The sequence below is a fragment of the Saimiri boliviensis genome, chromosome 7 (assembly GCF_048565385.1).
Source record: "Saimiri boliviensis isolate mSaiBol1 chromosome 7, mSaiBol1.pri, whole genome shotgun sequence".
In the NCBI taxonomy this organism is placed as follows: Eukaryota; Metazoa; Chordata; class Mammalia; order Primates; family Cebidae; genus Saimiri; species Saimiri boliviensis.
The window spans coordinates 112,151,836-112,167,188 of NC_133455.1; the positions used below are offsets into that span (position 1 = coordinate 112,151,836).

Here is a 15,353-nt window from a genome sequence, read left to right on the forward strand (position 1 = left end):
TAGATGTCTGCCCCATTATTTCTTCTTGAACTCAGTAACTATTTGTTTTCCCTTGCTTCCAAGCTTTTTGCTTGACTCTGCCCATGGATACAACAATTTCCCCCTGAACCCTGCCTAACCATCTAGAATGTAGACCTTTTTTTTTTTTCTGGTGAACACATTATCTGAACTGGTTTGCGGTAACCCCTGGGTCTGAGTCTTATTTGACTCTTAGCTGTGAACTGTATCTTCTGTTTTGTTATTGTCTTAGAGTTCTTTCTTACGGCTTTAATTTAGACTGCATAATTCTGACATGACAATACATAACAAAATAGCATGATTCCAGAAAACAACCAACAGGTTAGGATTTTTTATGTGTTGGAAAGTTTGAAATTCAAGGTAGAGTATAGAAGTCTAAGGACAATGAATGTTTTGAAATTCTTCCAGTTTTTAAAAATTTTCTAATCACATTATAGATTTCTTTCCAACTCAGAATGAACATTTTATAACCTTCATTTTTAATCATAACATAGATGAAACTTTAATTTTGCCTTCTGTGTATTTGCTGTGTTAGACTGTGTGCACCCTGTCTTGTAAATTGGATTTGCGGGAATATGAGTCTCAATGACATTCCTGATGCTGAATGTACTTACTCAGATAGAGGCTTTCCAGTGAGTTTAATGTCTGCAAACTTTTCTGAAAACGTACTCTCCTGAATTGGACTAGAAATAGCATGTGGCCATATCCATGAGTCATGAGATGAATGGTGAACTTGTAAGTTAGATTAATCCTTATTTTTAAGAAGGATTGGAATATACTGTATGGTGCAGCTATTTCTAAACCAGCTCTCTTGCTCTTAAGGAGTACTCCAGAGAAATTCATAATCTCTGTGCAAAGTCATACTCTATTAAAGTTCATTAACATAGGCTCCTTCCACCAGTTTCTCGCCACTTTCCAAAACCTGAGACAACTGACATTCAAAATAACTGTAACAACCTGACCTTTCAGATAAAAAACAGCTGGATTAAAAACAAAACAAAACATAAAAATCACAAGTTTGAATCTATTTAACACTTAGTATATAGTCATCCTAGAAAAAACAAAAGCAACTTACCTTCTATAAATTAGATATTCAGTTATTTACATGGTCATGTGTAAAATGTGTAATTTAATTGTTTATATTTCATTATATTCAGACTAAATCAGTCTTTGCTTACATTTCTAAATAATGTTATATTATTTTATAAAATTATTCCAAACTTGTAGTATTTGATATTACTAAAATGTACTATTCAGTGGCAAAATTTTGGTATTAGACATTTCTATGATAAAATTTATGATCAATATTATAAGCCTCTAAAGAAGTGAAAGAAACTCATAAATTATGAGAAGCTGCCTAGCAAATGACTATTTCTACATAACAATTATTTGGTATCTTTTAACATTATATCTATATTTAAAAAAATTTTATTACAAGCACGTCTATTTTTTCATGTTCTGATTAATAAGTGAAATCAGTTTTAAAAACTTTTCTTTTTGGAATTTATGTACTTTTTTGTAATTGTACCAACTTCAGATAGAGAATTCTGCATTACCCATATTGACATCATTAGTCCCTTGGGTTGTCAAATTGAAATATCACTTCTAGATAGTCTACTGTTGATTCATTGAGAACCTTAGTTAAAACTCTGGATTTCCTTAGCAACTCTGCTGTTCTTACCTGAACTAGCTGTGGGAGATATTCCAGTAGTTCATCATTCAAAAGGCTGTCTAATTGTTGAACTGCCACTTTACGAATTTCTTGATCTGGAAAACTAATACACAGTAGATATATCCATTAAGCTATTAGTAGTAAGAAATAATACATGAGACACATCAGGGAAAACAGAGAATGATTTCTACCCCCAGTGCATAAGGTAAAACAATTATCATACAATCGATTAAGGTAATAGTAGCACCAAATAATTCTTATTTTTTCCATATTCCATACTCTAATGTGGACTGCAGTAGAAAATCCTTTCAACTAGACTTTGGAAATGTGGTTTTTAAGTCCAATTCCTGCCAGCTTTCTTATCTATAAAATGTAGATTATGGATAATCTAAAATCTTTTCTAAAATAGTATAAAAATCTTTGCTTCTTTAGCCAAGCATTTGATAAATAAGTTATTACTAGCTGGAAATCTGAACTACATGATTAAAAATGGGATCTAATTTTTTAACCAGTCTTAGCTAGATCTTAACAAAACCCAAAAATCGAAAGTTCTTTACAATAAATAAACAAAAATAATTTAATATGGCTAAATCTTACTAGACTGTGAAGTTCTTCAGGGTAACTATGCCTTATTCATTTTTAGATGGCATTTGCCTTTTATAAGATTTAGCACCCATTAGGCACTTAATAAATGTTTTTTGCTGAAATGAATTTGTGAAGGCATTTGGCATTTGAAATCCTATTCCAAAGACAATTTAGCCTCAAATGGATTCCTCAAATTGTCATCTTGCTCCATCAGAAGAATTAGATTCAAAGTTCCTGGGAACTGCTTGGAGATAATTTTGGCTCCATATTGCTTTGACATGATAAGATGTTACTAGGGTTTGGTAAGAACAATTAATTTTAAAGAAACAGTTTTTAGGGAAAAATAAAAAAGCATAATTTAAAACTTGAAGGAACTGCTTATGGTAATTTATTTACAAATAAATAAATAAACAAACCCCAAATTACTTTTGTAGACAACTAACTGAATGCTTTTCAACTAGTCAGGTGAGGGCTCTGAAAACTGGCTTCCAGTAAATGTTAGAAAACCATAAATTCTTTAATGGGCAGCCTTTTCTCAGCATATTGGGTTACTGAAGCATAAAATGGGAACTATGCCATAATAGAGTCAAATAAACAATGGTATCACACAACTCAACTGTACTTGATGGCAGCTTCAAATGGAATGCTAAACAAGCTACATATTTTTTCTTCATTAAACTGAGTATTTTAGTCAGTCAAAAGTCTTATTTCTGACGGGCAAGTACATTTCCAGTATTTTTCTCCATTTGAACATTCTAGCAAAGAAACCTACTGAGAACTGTGGTCCAGATACATTTGGTGAAGTATTGAGAAGGTCAGCAGATCTCAGCATAACATCATGCACGGGTGGAGGGCAGAAAGAGTGCAATTAAAATGCAAAGCTAGAAGCAGGTCAGCTTGTTTTAGTACATTAAGACTTTAAGATTCTCCTAACTAAATGTGATTGACTCTAATTCATTGCTCTCAATTACTAAACCATTTGTCTGGAGCTTGTAGACATCAAGGTCAGTGTGAGGACAGTTTGAAGTCTTGGAGGGAATAGTTACTTGCTAAGTTTTGTTGCCTAAGCGATGACTTGTTAAGCTAGCTGTCAGTCACCTATGCTTCCACATGACTATTTTGTCTTACTGATAGAAATGACAAAAAAGAAAGTAAAAAGGAACATCACAACAAAACAAAGCTCTTTGGTGAACACCTTTAACTATGTATTTATTTCCACTAGAATGCAAACTCCAGAAAAGCAGTAAATTTTTGTCTGTTTTGTTCATAGATGTGTCCCCAATGCCTTCAGATTTGTAGGCACTCTACACATTTCTTAGAAGACTGTTGAATTTGAACTCATTGGCAATACACCTAAAACATCTTTATTACCACACTTTTTCACTGTAGTCTGTGTTATCATCTTTCTCCAATCATAGACTTAAAATGTGTAATATTTTGCCCCTCTTTATTGCTTTTTTCACCTTTCTCATCTGGTGAAATTCTATTCATCCATGAACTCCAAGCCCAAGCATCAATTTACTTGTGAAGTTGGTCCAGCCATATTTTAACCCCTCATGGAGTTAATAACTCCCTTCCACATAAAATTCTATATTATGTACATAGTTGAGGGCAGGCTCATTCATTTATGATTCCCTAGCACAAGCACAGTTGAATAAAAGTTGGTGGAATTCCTAGTATTCTCTTACCTTTACATCTAATAAGTTGCCAAGTTCTGTTGACTTTTCTATCCTAATGGCTCTAGCATTTAATGCTTAATTTCTTCTGCAGCTATCTAGTCTAGGCCATAATTACCTCATGCTAATACTAACATCTGTAATAGTAACACCTTATCAAATCCCCTACAGTATTTGTAAGTATATTTCTCATAAAACGTGAAATGGTTTTCTGTATGTAATAAACTTCCCTTAAGCATACACTGCTAATCTAAATCTTCAAGGCTAGCAAAACACTCTAAACTTTTCTCCTACCATAATATTCACTAAATCAGTCTGGCTTGTTGATATATTACGTCTACTCTGAAAATGCATGTGCATTTTCACTTTCATGCACACTGTAACATCTACTGGAAAATCCTTCCTAGTTCTTTATGTTCTAGTCCTCCTTCAAAATGCGGATCAATTTCCCTTGAAGGTGGCTCTGTTAGTCCTCAGTAATCACTTCTCTGAACTCCAAGGATATTGACTGGTTGACTCTCACTTGATAGGATAATGTGTGTTAGAATTTATCTTTTTTCATGTGTGTCCTCATCCCTCAACTAATGAGTAATTCAACTGAAGATGAAGATTGTTCAATATTTTCTTTTCTATTCCTAGGATTTAGCAACTCATTCCATATATAGTTGCGATGAATAAAAATGCATTGACCATGATGATGATAATCACAAAAATCCTACTATAAAGTCAACTATATTTCTTTCTGTGTTTTGAGATAGTTTCCACTGGTTGTAATAGGATTGATTTTATAAATGCCACTGGTTTAAATTCCAGATCTCTTTTCTTCCCTTAGTCAAAAGCATAGGAGAAAAACAAATCTGAAGGTAATAGAAGAGAAAGATGTGTAAACATACCTCAGAGATACTGCAGGTTTGATTCCAGATTACCACAATGAAGTAAATATCACAATAAAGCCAGTTGCAGATTTTTTTTCAGTGTATGTAAAAGTTGTTTATACCATACTATAGTCTCTTAAATGTGTAATAGCCTTATGTCTAAACAAATCATTAACTTAAAACATTTATTAAAAATACTTTGTTGCTATGAAATGCTAACAAACAACTGAGCTCTCAGCAAGTTCTGATCTTTTTGCTGGTGGAGGGTATTCTCTCCATGTTGATGCCTGTGGATGGTGGTTGCTGAAGGTTGGGTGGTTGTGTCAATTTCTTAAGATAAAGACCACAATGCAGCTTGCATCCATTGATTCTCTTTCATGATGATTTTTCTGTAGTACCTGATGCTCTTTGATAGCATTTTATCAACAGTAGAACTTCTTTCAAAATTAAAGTCAATTCTTTCAAGCCCTGCCACTGCTTTATCAACTAAGTTTATATAGTATTCTAAATCCTTTGTTACCATGTCAACAATGTTCACTGCATCTTCATCAGGAGCAAAATCCATCTCAATAAACCACTTTTTTTGCTCATCCATAAGAAGCAACTTCTCATCCCTTCAAATTTGTCATGAGTTTGCAGCAATTCTGTCACATCTTCAGGCTCTACTTCTAATTCTGGTTCTTACAATTTCTACCACATCTACAGTTACTTCTTCCACTGAAGTTCTGAACCCTTTATTGTCGTCTATGAGAATAGGATCTACTTCTTGAAACTCCCATTAATGTTGATATTATGACCTCTTCCCATGAATTCAGTGTTCTTAATGATATCTAGAATGGTGAATCCTTTCCAGAATGTTTCCAATTTACCCAGATCCATCCAAAGAATCACTGTCTATGGCAGCTGTAGCCTTATGAAGCATATTTCTTAAATAATAAGACTTGAAAGTCAAAATGACTCCTTGATCCATGGCTTCAGAATGGATGTTGTTAGCAGGCATGAAAACAACATCAGCCTCCTTATATATCTCCATCAGAGCTCTTGAGTGACTGGGTGCATTGTCAATGAGTAGTAGTATTTTGAAAGGAATCTTTTTTTCTGAGCAGAAGTTTCAACAGTGGGCTTAACACATTCAGTAAACCATGCTGCAAACAGATGCACTGTCATCCAGGCTTTGTTGTTCTATTTATAGAGTATAAGCAGAGTTGTTTTAGCAGAATTCTGAAGCACCCCAGGTTTTTTTTTTTTTTTTTTTTTTGGAGACGGAGTTTCGCTCTTGTTACCCAGGCTGGAGTGCAACGGTGTGATCTCGGCTCACCGCAACCTCCACCTCCTGGGTTCAGGCAATTCTCCTGCCTCAGCCTCCTGAGTAGCTGGGAATTACAGGCATGTGCCACCATGCCCAGATAATTTTTTTTTTTTTTTTTTTTTTTTTTTTTTTTTTTTTTTTTTTTTAGTAGAGACGGAGTTTCGCCATCTTGACCGGGATGGTCTTGATCTCTCTTGACCTCATGATCCACCCGCCTCAGCCTCCCAAAGTGCTGGGATTACAGGCTCGAGCCACCGCGCCCGGCTAGGATTTTTTAAATAGTAAGTGAGCATTGGCTTCACTTTAAAAATCACCAGCTGCATAGCCCTAACAAGAGAGTCAGTTTGTTCTCTGAAGCCTTGAAGCCCAGCATTGACTTACCTTCCCTAGCTATGAAAGTCCTAGATGGCATCTTTTTCCAGTAGAAGGCTGTTTCATCTACACTGAAAATCTGTTGCTTAGTGTAGCCACATTCTTCAATGTCCTTAGCTGGATCTTATGGATACCTTGCTGCAGCTTCTACATCAGTACCTTCTGTGGTTTCTTGAGATGCAATTTACTCCTGGTGAAGATGCTGTTAACATTGTTGACATGATAACAAAGGATTTAGAATACTATATAAACTTAGTTGATAAAGCAGTGGCAGGGTTTGAAAGAATTGCCTTTAATTGACAAATATGGCTTCTTTTTTTTCTTTTTCTTTCTTTTTCATTTTGATACAGAGTCTTGCTCTTTCAACCAGGCTAGAAATGCAGTGGCATAATTTCGACTCAACGCAGCCTCTGCCTCCGAGGTTCAAGCAATTACTCTGCGTCAGCCCCACTCCTGGCCCCAAGTAGCTGGGCTTACAGGCACCCACTACCATGCTTAGATAATTTTTGTATTTTTAGTAGAGACAGGGTTTCACCATCTTGGCCAAGCTGGTCTTGACCTCAGGTGATCCACCCAGCTTAGCCTCCCAAAGTGCTGGGATTATAGATGTGAGCCACTGAACCTGGCGGGCTTTTTTTCTTAAACCTCATGAACTAACTCTGCTAGTCTCAAACTTTTCTTCTGCAGTTTCCACATCTCTTCTAAGCTTCATGAAATTGAAGACAGTTAGGGCCTTGCTCTGTATTAGGCTTTGGCTTCAGAGAATGTTGTGAGATTTGGCCTTCTACTCAAATCACTCAAACTTTGCCCCTTGCAGCAATAAGACTGTTTCACTTTCTTATTATTCTGTCTTCACTGGAGTAGCATCACTCTGTCACCCAGGCTGGAATGCAGAGGCACGGTCTCAGCTCACTGCAATCTCAGCCTCCAGGGATTCTCCAGCCTCCCTCTCCTGAGTAGCTGGGATTATAGGCATGTGCCACCATGCCCAGGTAATATTGTACTTTTAGTAGAGACGGGATTTCACTGTGTTAGCCAGGATGGTCTCCATCTCCTGACCTTGTGATCTGCCCGCCTCAGTCTCCCAAAGTGCTGGGATTACAGGTGTGAGCCACTACACCCAGCTGGAATTGCACTACTAATTTCCTTCAATAACTTTTCCTTGCATTCAGAATTTGGCATAAGAAGCCTAGCTTTTGGCTATCTCAGCTTTCAACATGCTTTTCAGACTATGCTTAATCATTTTAAGCTTTTGATTGACAGTGGAAGACATATAACTCTTCCTTTCACTTGAATACTTAGAGGCCATTGTAGGGTTATTAATTGGCCTAGTTTCAATATTGTTGGGTCTCAGGGAATAGGGAGGCCCAAGCAGAGGTGGAGAGACAGGGAACAGCTAGTAGGCAGAAGAATCAGAACACACACAACATTAATGGATTCAGTTCACTGTCTACTGGGGGTGCAGCTTGTGGTGCCCCAAAACAATTGCAATAGTAACATCAAAACTGCTGATCACCAGTCACCATAACAGATATAAAAATAATACTTGAAACATTGTGAGAATTTCCAAAATGGGACACAGGTACACAAAGTGAGCACATGCTGCTGGAAAAATCTCACTGATAGACTTTCTTGACTCAAGAAACCCACAAATCTTCCATTGTAATAACACACTATCTGCGAATTAAAAATTAGTAATACATTACCTATATAGTATAGTCAAAAAGGAAACTTGTATGTTTGTATCAATATATGCAAACGCTGGGAAGAATTTTTTGCACTGTAATGGAAAGGAATGTCTCTGTTTATTCATTACTATTGCTTGAAGTTCAAGAAGAAACTGAAAGAGAAATAGCTATAAAACTAACCACATTGCATTCTGAGATGTGATTAAGGCCTAACTTGACATTAAAGTGTATCTGAACATAACTTGCATTTGACTATTTTAGGAAGTGTTGGCCACATTAAAAAAGAATGCCAGCAGTATTGCTGAAATTCCTGGAAAATGGGCTCTTTCATACTTGTTGGCAATATAGGTAAACATGTATTAAAGACAAAAATTAAAAAAAAATTGAAGTGTGTTTTTTTTTTGATCTATCTATTTAATTCTTGGGAGTTTATTTTAAGAATATGATGAGTGATGTGTATGAAGATGTGTATGCAAATGAAATTGGGAATAATATAAATGTCTAAAAATTTATAGTTAAATATGATATAACTATGTGATAGAATATATACATTCCTTCAAAATAGTAAAAAAAAAGTTTAACGAAATAAAAATACTAAGAGCCATTTTTGTAGTATACCATTTTTAAAATATGTATATTTTCTTAATATGATCAACAAAAAGATGGGAAGGACCAAAATATTAATACCAAATATCTGAACGGAAGTATCAAAGATTAACTTTCTTTTTTAAGCTAAGTTTTAAAAGTTTTCCAAATTTTCTTTATGAAAGTTTTATTAATTGCTAAGAAAATGAATAATACTTTTTAAAAGTAAAGCTTGTCCAACTAGTTAATGAATGTATATGAATAACTGCAAACTCATGGGTAGCACTAGAAAAAAGCTTCAAATCACATGCCCTTTTAAGAGTATACATTGTTGTGTGAAAGAATAAGCATTCTACTTTTTAGTTGACTTAGAATTTTCTTCTAACATGGGAGACCTCTGGAGAATTTATGCTTAACTTGATATCATTTCAGGGCCCCTGAACTCAGGTATAGATCAATGGACAAATATGTTCCACAAATCCTGGCATTTCTTTTCTATGGTATTAACGGAAATTATTTAAACACTCTTTGGGGATATAATTGTTGGCATTTCATGCTCAGTAACTTGATCCTCAATGAGGTGAGGGCTACCCATTAGTTCTCTGACTTTGGTGTGATATTTACAGACTGAAATGTCATATGTTACAGAAGAACTACAACCTATTTTGAATTTTTCACAAGCCAGGTTATCCTGCTTTATTTGATTTCCTCGAAAAATACACATATAATTCCTGCATGTCATACCAGGAGACACTTTTTAGCAATTCTGCTAACCTTGGGACTACTAATTACTATAGAAGTGGATATTACACTTTGAATGTGAGACAGAAACAAAATACTGTTAGAAGATTCATCAGACTGATGTCAGCCAGGTCCTTAATTATATTTATAAGAAACTTTCTTATAATCAATCATAAAATAGATTATTACAATGTAATAAATGGAGATCTGGCTTCAGATACAAAAAAGATAAAGGTCAGTAAAATTTCATTATTTCTCAGGAAGGAGATCATGTAAAGCAAAAGAACTTTGCATTTACTATGAAAAATATTTCTTAAAATTAGGCTTAACGAGTTCATGCACAATAATCAATTCTTTAAGGATATTCATTATTCTTTGAGTTCAACTAAGCACTTTATGTTTGCTAACTTACTTTCCCAAATGTGTCTTAATAGGGAGGAAACACAAATCACTGTCTTGCTCTTCAAGATTTAGTTGGCCTCCAAGTTGAGCTAACAATTGAGTCTCTGTAATCCGTTAAGGGACAAGCTCTCATAGCTAAATGTGACTCTGTACAATAACCATTAAGAAATACCTGCACTTGAACATGGGCCATTGTCTGATGAGAATATTGAGAGACAAAGAAAAAAAATACTCCATGAAGACTGTAAGGGTTATTAAAAAAGAATCAAAGACACATGACTAAAAACTCAGAAGGTGGAAAGGTATAATTAAAGCCACTTCATGATTATTTTCAAGGGAACTTCAATGAAACAGCAACTCTCTGTCTTGCCAACAATGTAAACACAAAGTCCAGGGTCAAGCAAAGGATTAAGTTGAAACGGTAATGCTTACATGTGCAGGGAAGGAAGAGCACCAAGTGTTTAGGTAACTCTCTGGGTCAAGGTGGAGGTAATAAGTGACAAATGGTTAGGATTTGTTGTGCAACAGTGGTTTGCTAATGTTGGGTCCCAGGACATTTTTACATTCTTAAAAATTAGTGAAGACTTCAAAGAGTTTTAGTTGATGTGGATGATATCTATCAATAACTATCATACTAGAAACAAATTCAGGACATTTAAGAAATATTTATCAATTAATTTATAATCATATTAATAAAGCCATTATATGTTAATATAAATGATATACTTCTGAAAACAAAAACAAAGAATATTTGGTGAGGTTAGTAATATTGTTTTACATTTTGGCAAGTCACTTTAATATCTGGCTTAATGGAAGAGAGCTGGATTTTCTTACTGCTACCATGGTAAATCTGGCCTTATTTAAAGTCATGTGGCCTCTGGAAAACTCCACTCTATACTCATGAGCAAATGAGTGGGACAAAGGCAATTGGCATCTTAGGATCATTATGGAAATAATTTTTAGCCTTGTGATACCCCTGTAAGCATTCTGGGGACCTCAGACCTCACTTTTAGAACCTCTGATGTACACAGCAAGTTTGGCATGAGTCACTGTTATGTAGCCAGAAGTTAAGGAATTAGCACTTGTGGTCTGTTTCTCAGCCTGTGTCTTCTCTGGGCTCAAATTATCTGTGAAGTCATCTGACCAACATTCAGACTTGGGAATTGTTCTTACTCTTCTCTTTTCTCAAACATTTACAGTTTCTCTCATCTCAGAGTGCTGTAGGAATATCCAGAGAATTTAGGCAAACGTCAGTAGGGCCAGTGGAGTCATGAAATAACACTTCAAAAGAAAAACATATTTTTCAATTTCTTCCATTTGACAGTAAAAAAAAATTTCTATTCCTTTTTAAAATTTTCTTCCCTTTTTTTTCACGTATTCCTCCTTTTCTAGTTTGAAAATGATATAGGGAAAATATCTTACTCAAAGAACTTTTGAAGTGATGGGTGAAAGCCAAATGCAATGTAACAAATGTCGACCTTTTAAAAAAAGCAACTTTGAGTAAACTGAAAAGCAAAGAAATCTAAGATCAAATTTAAGTGTAATGGAAATGTCAGACTTCAGAATACACAGCAAGAATTCATGCAGAATATGCCATGAGGCTATTCACAGCTAAAAGCCCCAATGTCAGGTTAGAATTAGAAAATCATCAGAAGTGCAGAACTGTTTCTCCAACAGATTTTGAGTCTGATGACACACACAGCATCAGCTTGGAAGAAAAATGTCAATATGAATATCTTTGCTATTTTTCTAGCACTAAAAATGATCAGATGTGACAGAAAAAAATTTTTTTTCCTAGGCAAAGTGGTGAATAGGATTTTTAAAGATGATTGTAAATGTCTATCTACTGAATAATTCATATTCTTTCAAGGATTTTGGTTACAAAATATTAGAACCCAAAGAAACTTGGGACCTAGTTTAATCTCCTTATACAGATGAAAAAACTCAAGCTCAGAGTTGAAGCAGTTTTTCCAAGACCAATTTGTTTGTGGTACTGAAACTATCATCCAAATATCCAATACACTAGGCCAGTCAGCTTTCTACAGCACCTCTAGCAAGGACCTTTGATTTTTTTTTTAGATATTTTTCTATGCACTTACATAAAAAACACAAGATTACCTTGGGTATATTATTTATTTTACTGCATTTTAAATGGGTCAATAAAGATATATCATAGTAGGCAATGATATCTGTTTAATTGGATGGAGGCATTGGCTCAGTCATGATCTAGAAGGAATAATAATGAATCTCAGACCCAAGGAGACATGGAAACTATACTCAGATATTTCTACATGGATAGTATATGGACTTGCATATAAAAATTGGGAATTAACCAAATAGTCATTGTATTAGTGAATTAAAATTACTACTTACAATTAAAGAGTAGTTCTTGATTTTGTTCCTCTTATGTAATTGCAAGTTGATTTTACATGTAGCTAATCTTAAAATGTCACTGCCATAAAGCCAGTGGTGTGTTGAAAGTACCATGTAGATATATTTGGATGCATTACACACTGTATACAAAAACAACGTGATGTGCAGAAAACGACAGAAATTTTCAATTTAAACATCAAGGCTGTTCTTTTATTACCTTATGTTCCCTCTCTCTAAACAAATTCATCTATATCCTTCACTTAATTCATATCCTTCTGTGGATGATTTTAAAACAAATTGGGGTCTCTAGCTTAGATTTCTTTGGAAAACCAGATCTGTAAATTCAACCATTTGAAAAACACCTCAAAGCCAATGGATCCCAATCTGAACAATAAGTTTCTTTTCTTTTTTTGTGAGACAGAGTGTTGCTCTGTCACCCAGGCTGGAGTACAGTGGCGTAATCTCAGCTCACTGCAATCTCTACCTCCCAGGTCCAAGTGATTCTCCTGCTTCATCCTCCTGAGTAGCTGGGACTACAGGCCTGTGCCACTGTTCCTGGCTAATTTTTGTATTTTTAGTAGAGACAGTGTTTCACCATGTTAGCCAGGCTGGTCTTGAACTCCTGACCTCAGATGATCCGCTCACCTCACCTCAGCCTCCCAAAGTGTTGGAATTGCAGGCATGAGCCACTGTGCCCAGCCTGAACAATAAGGTTCTTCTAAAATTTGCTTGTCTTCTAGTGTGCCCCATGTTGGTAAATGTTTCTATTATGACCTACTTACATAAGACAGAAACATGGAACTGATCCTTGTTATGGTTTGGATTTGTGTCTCCACCCAAATTTCAAGTTGAATTGTAATCTCCAATGCTAGAGGTAGGGCCTGGTGGGAGGTGATTCAATCACTGGGGCAGATTTCCCCCTTTGGTGCTGCTCTAGTGATAGAGTTCTAATGAAATCTGGTTGTGTAAAAGTGTGTGGCACCTCCCCCCATCTCTCTTCCTCCTGCCCAGCCATGTGAAGCTGGTTCCCCTTTGTCTTCTGCCATGGTTGTAAATTTCCTGAGGCCTCCCTGGTCATGCTTCCTATATAGCCTATGAAACCATGAGACAATAAAAAAGCCTTTTTCTTTATAAATTACCCAGTCTCAGGCATTTCTTTATAGCAATGTGAGAACAGACTAATACATCCTTGACACATCTCTTTTTCACAGCCCCTTCCCATTCAGTCCTGCCATTTTCACTCCCATTTTCTCATTACGTTCATTTCATTACATCATTGCTGTCACCTTCCTAGGATGACTGCCATTCCCTGACACCTGGTCTCTACTTCCATTGCTTCCTAACTGGAAGCACATTTACTTTTGCTTTCCTCACCAAATCTATGCTTCCCTCAGAAATCAGAGTGATCTTTAAGAGACGTAAATCTGTTCAAAATATTCTCTTACTTAGAATCATTTATGCCTTACTGTTGCTACTAGCATAAAGATCAGTTTGCTTAACTCGGTCCTGCTTTAGAAGTCCTCAACATGGTCTAGTTCCACGTTAAAATGTCAGTTCATCTTAAATCATACACTCATCCCCTGGACTTCAGCTACACTGTCTCTCTTCCAGTTTCCTAAGGGCAGTTCCTGTCTTAAGATTTAGTCATATTTAAGGTCCATTCTTCCCAGAATATCCTTCTCTTATTCCTTCCCTTTTGTCAATTCATTCCCACTTATCCTTTAGATTTGAGCTTGTATAGAACTCCTTAGAGTTAAAGAAACTTGACAAGGTCACTCAAGTAATAACCGGTAGAACCAGACAGGTCTGATTTCAAAGCTTATGTTCTAAACTGTGAAATCTGGAAGTAACTCAAGAAACTCCAAAAATGTACAAAGACAAAATATGTATCTTTGTGTTTATATATCTCCACCTTCGTTCTCAACTTCATTCTTCCTTGATAGGGAATACTGAAATTTCCCAATATTTTTCTTCTATATCCACACTTACCTATAATTGTATTCATATTTTCCTTCCCTCTCACCTGAGAGGAAGAAGTTACACTCTTTTCCTTGGATAAAATTTTTGCTTGCTCTGTTTTTAGATCTAATTCTATTTAATACTTCTTTTAAGCCTTTGAAAAGCTCTTTCAAGAGTTCTAAGATACCAACTTTTTCTGGATCTCCTGTAACATTTTGGTCAGGTTTTTTTTTTTTGGTTTATTTTCCTGGTTTTTCTTGCTTCTGCCCTTAAAATGTTGCTGTTCTCGAAAGTTCCATCTCTGGCCTCTTTCTGTACTTACTCTCTATAGCTACACAGAGTACCTGTCACACATCCTCTACTTCCGTGGCTTCAACTACTGCCTGAAAGCCAAGAGCTTCCACATTTTTTTCAAGTTTTGTATACCCTAAGATTCAGACTTGTATACACAACTGCATACCAGACATCTTTTTCTATGTGTTCCATTTTTTTTTTTAATGCAACATATCCAGAATAGAACTTTCCAACATTCACTACCTAAATTTGCTCTTTCATCTAAAATTCTTTTTGGTTAATGATGCAATTATCTATCAGTTTCCCAGGTCTGAAAGCTTAAAGTCTTCCTTGTTTCTTTCTCTTTTTTACTTTCCTCTCAAAGTTCTCTCATATCTGCTTTGTGGATTCCTACTGCTTAGGTAGACTTCTTACTTCAGTTCCAGACTATTTTTCTAATGCATTATTTCAGTATCTGTTCTCGATCTAATCTTCTTTTTCTCATTTTCTTCTTTTTTCAATCTGTTCTTTACACTGATGCCAGATTTACACACATATAACATAAATGTGATTTTGTGACTCCCATTCTTAACAAAATTCCATGGTCTGCCATAACAAGTTCATAGTACCTACCTGGCTCACCAAGCCCAAACAATCAAAATGAACCAGTCTTTTCAACTTTGTTTCCTGATACAATTCTCTTTTAATGTTACATAAAATGACTCACTATTTTCGGAACCTTTATAACCATGCACATGCTAGTCTTCCTTCTTGGAATGTCATTTCCCCCTTCCCCATTCAGAAAATTCCTATATTTCAAGTCAG

The 15,353-nt window shown here is 35.5% G+C and overlaps 1 protein-coding gene across 3 annotated transcripts in view; it reads right to left on the reverse strand.

Moving 5' to 3' along the window:
* The window catches only part of PIK3C2G (phosphatidylinositol-4-phosphate 3-kinase catalytic subunit type 2 gamma), a 381,818-nt gene that overhangs the window by 212,651 nt on the left and 153,814 nt on the right, over window positions 1-15,353 (reverse strand). For all 3 annotated transcript variants that reach the window (XM_074403237.1, XM_074403236.1, XM_039461721.2), the window contains exon 17: window positions 1,700-1,793. In XM_074403237.1, the coding sequence (XP_074259338.1) occupies window positions 1,700-1,793 (94 nt within the window). The remainder of the gene's footprint in view (window positions 1-1,699; window positions 1,794-15,353) is intronic.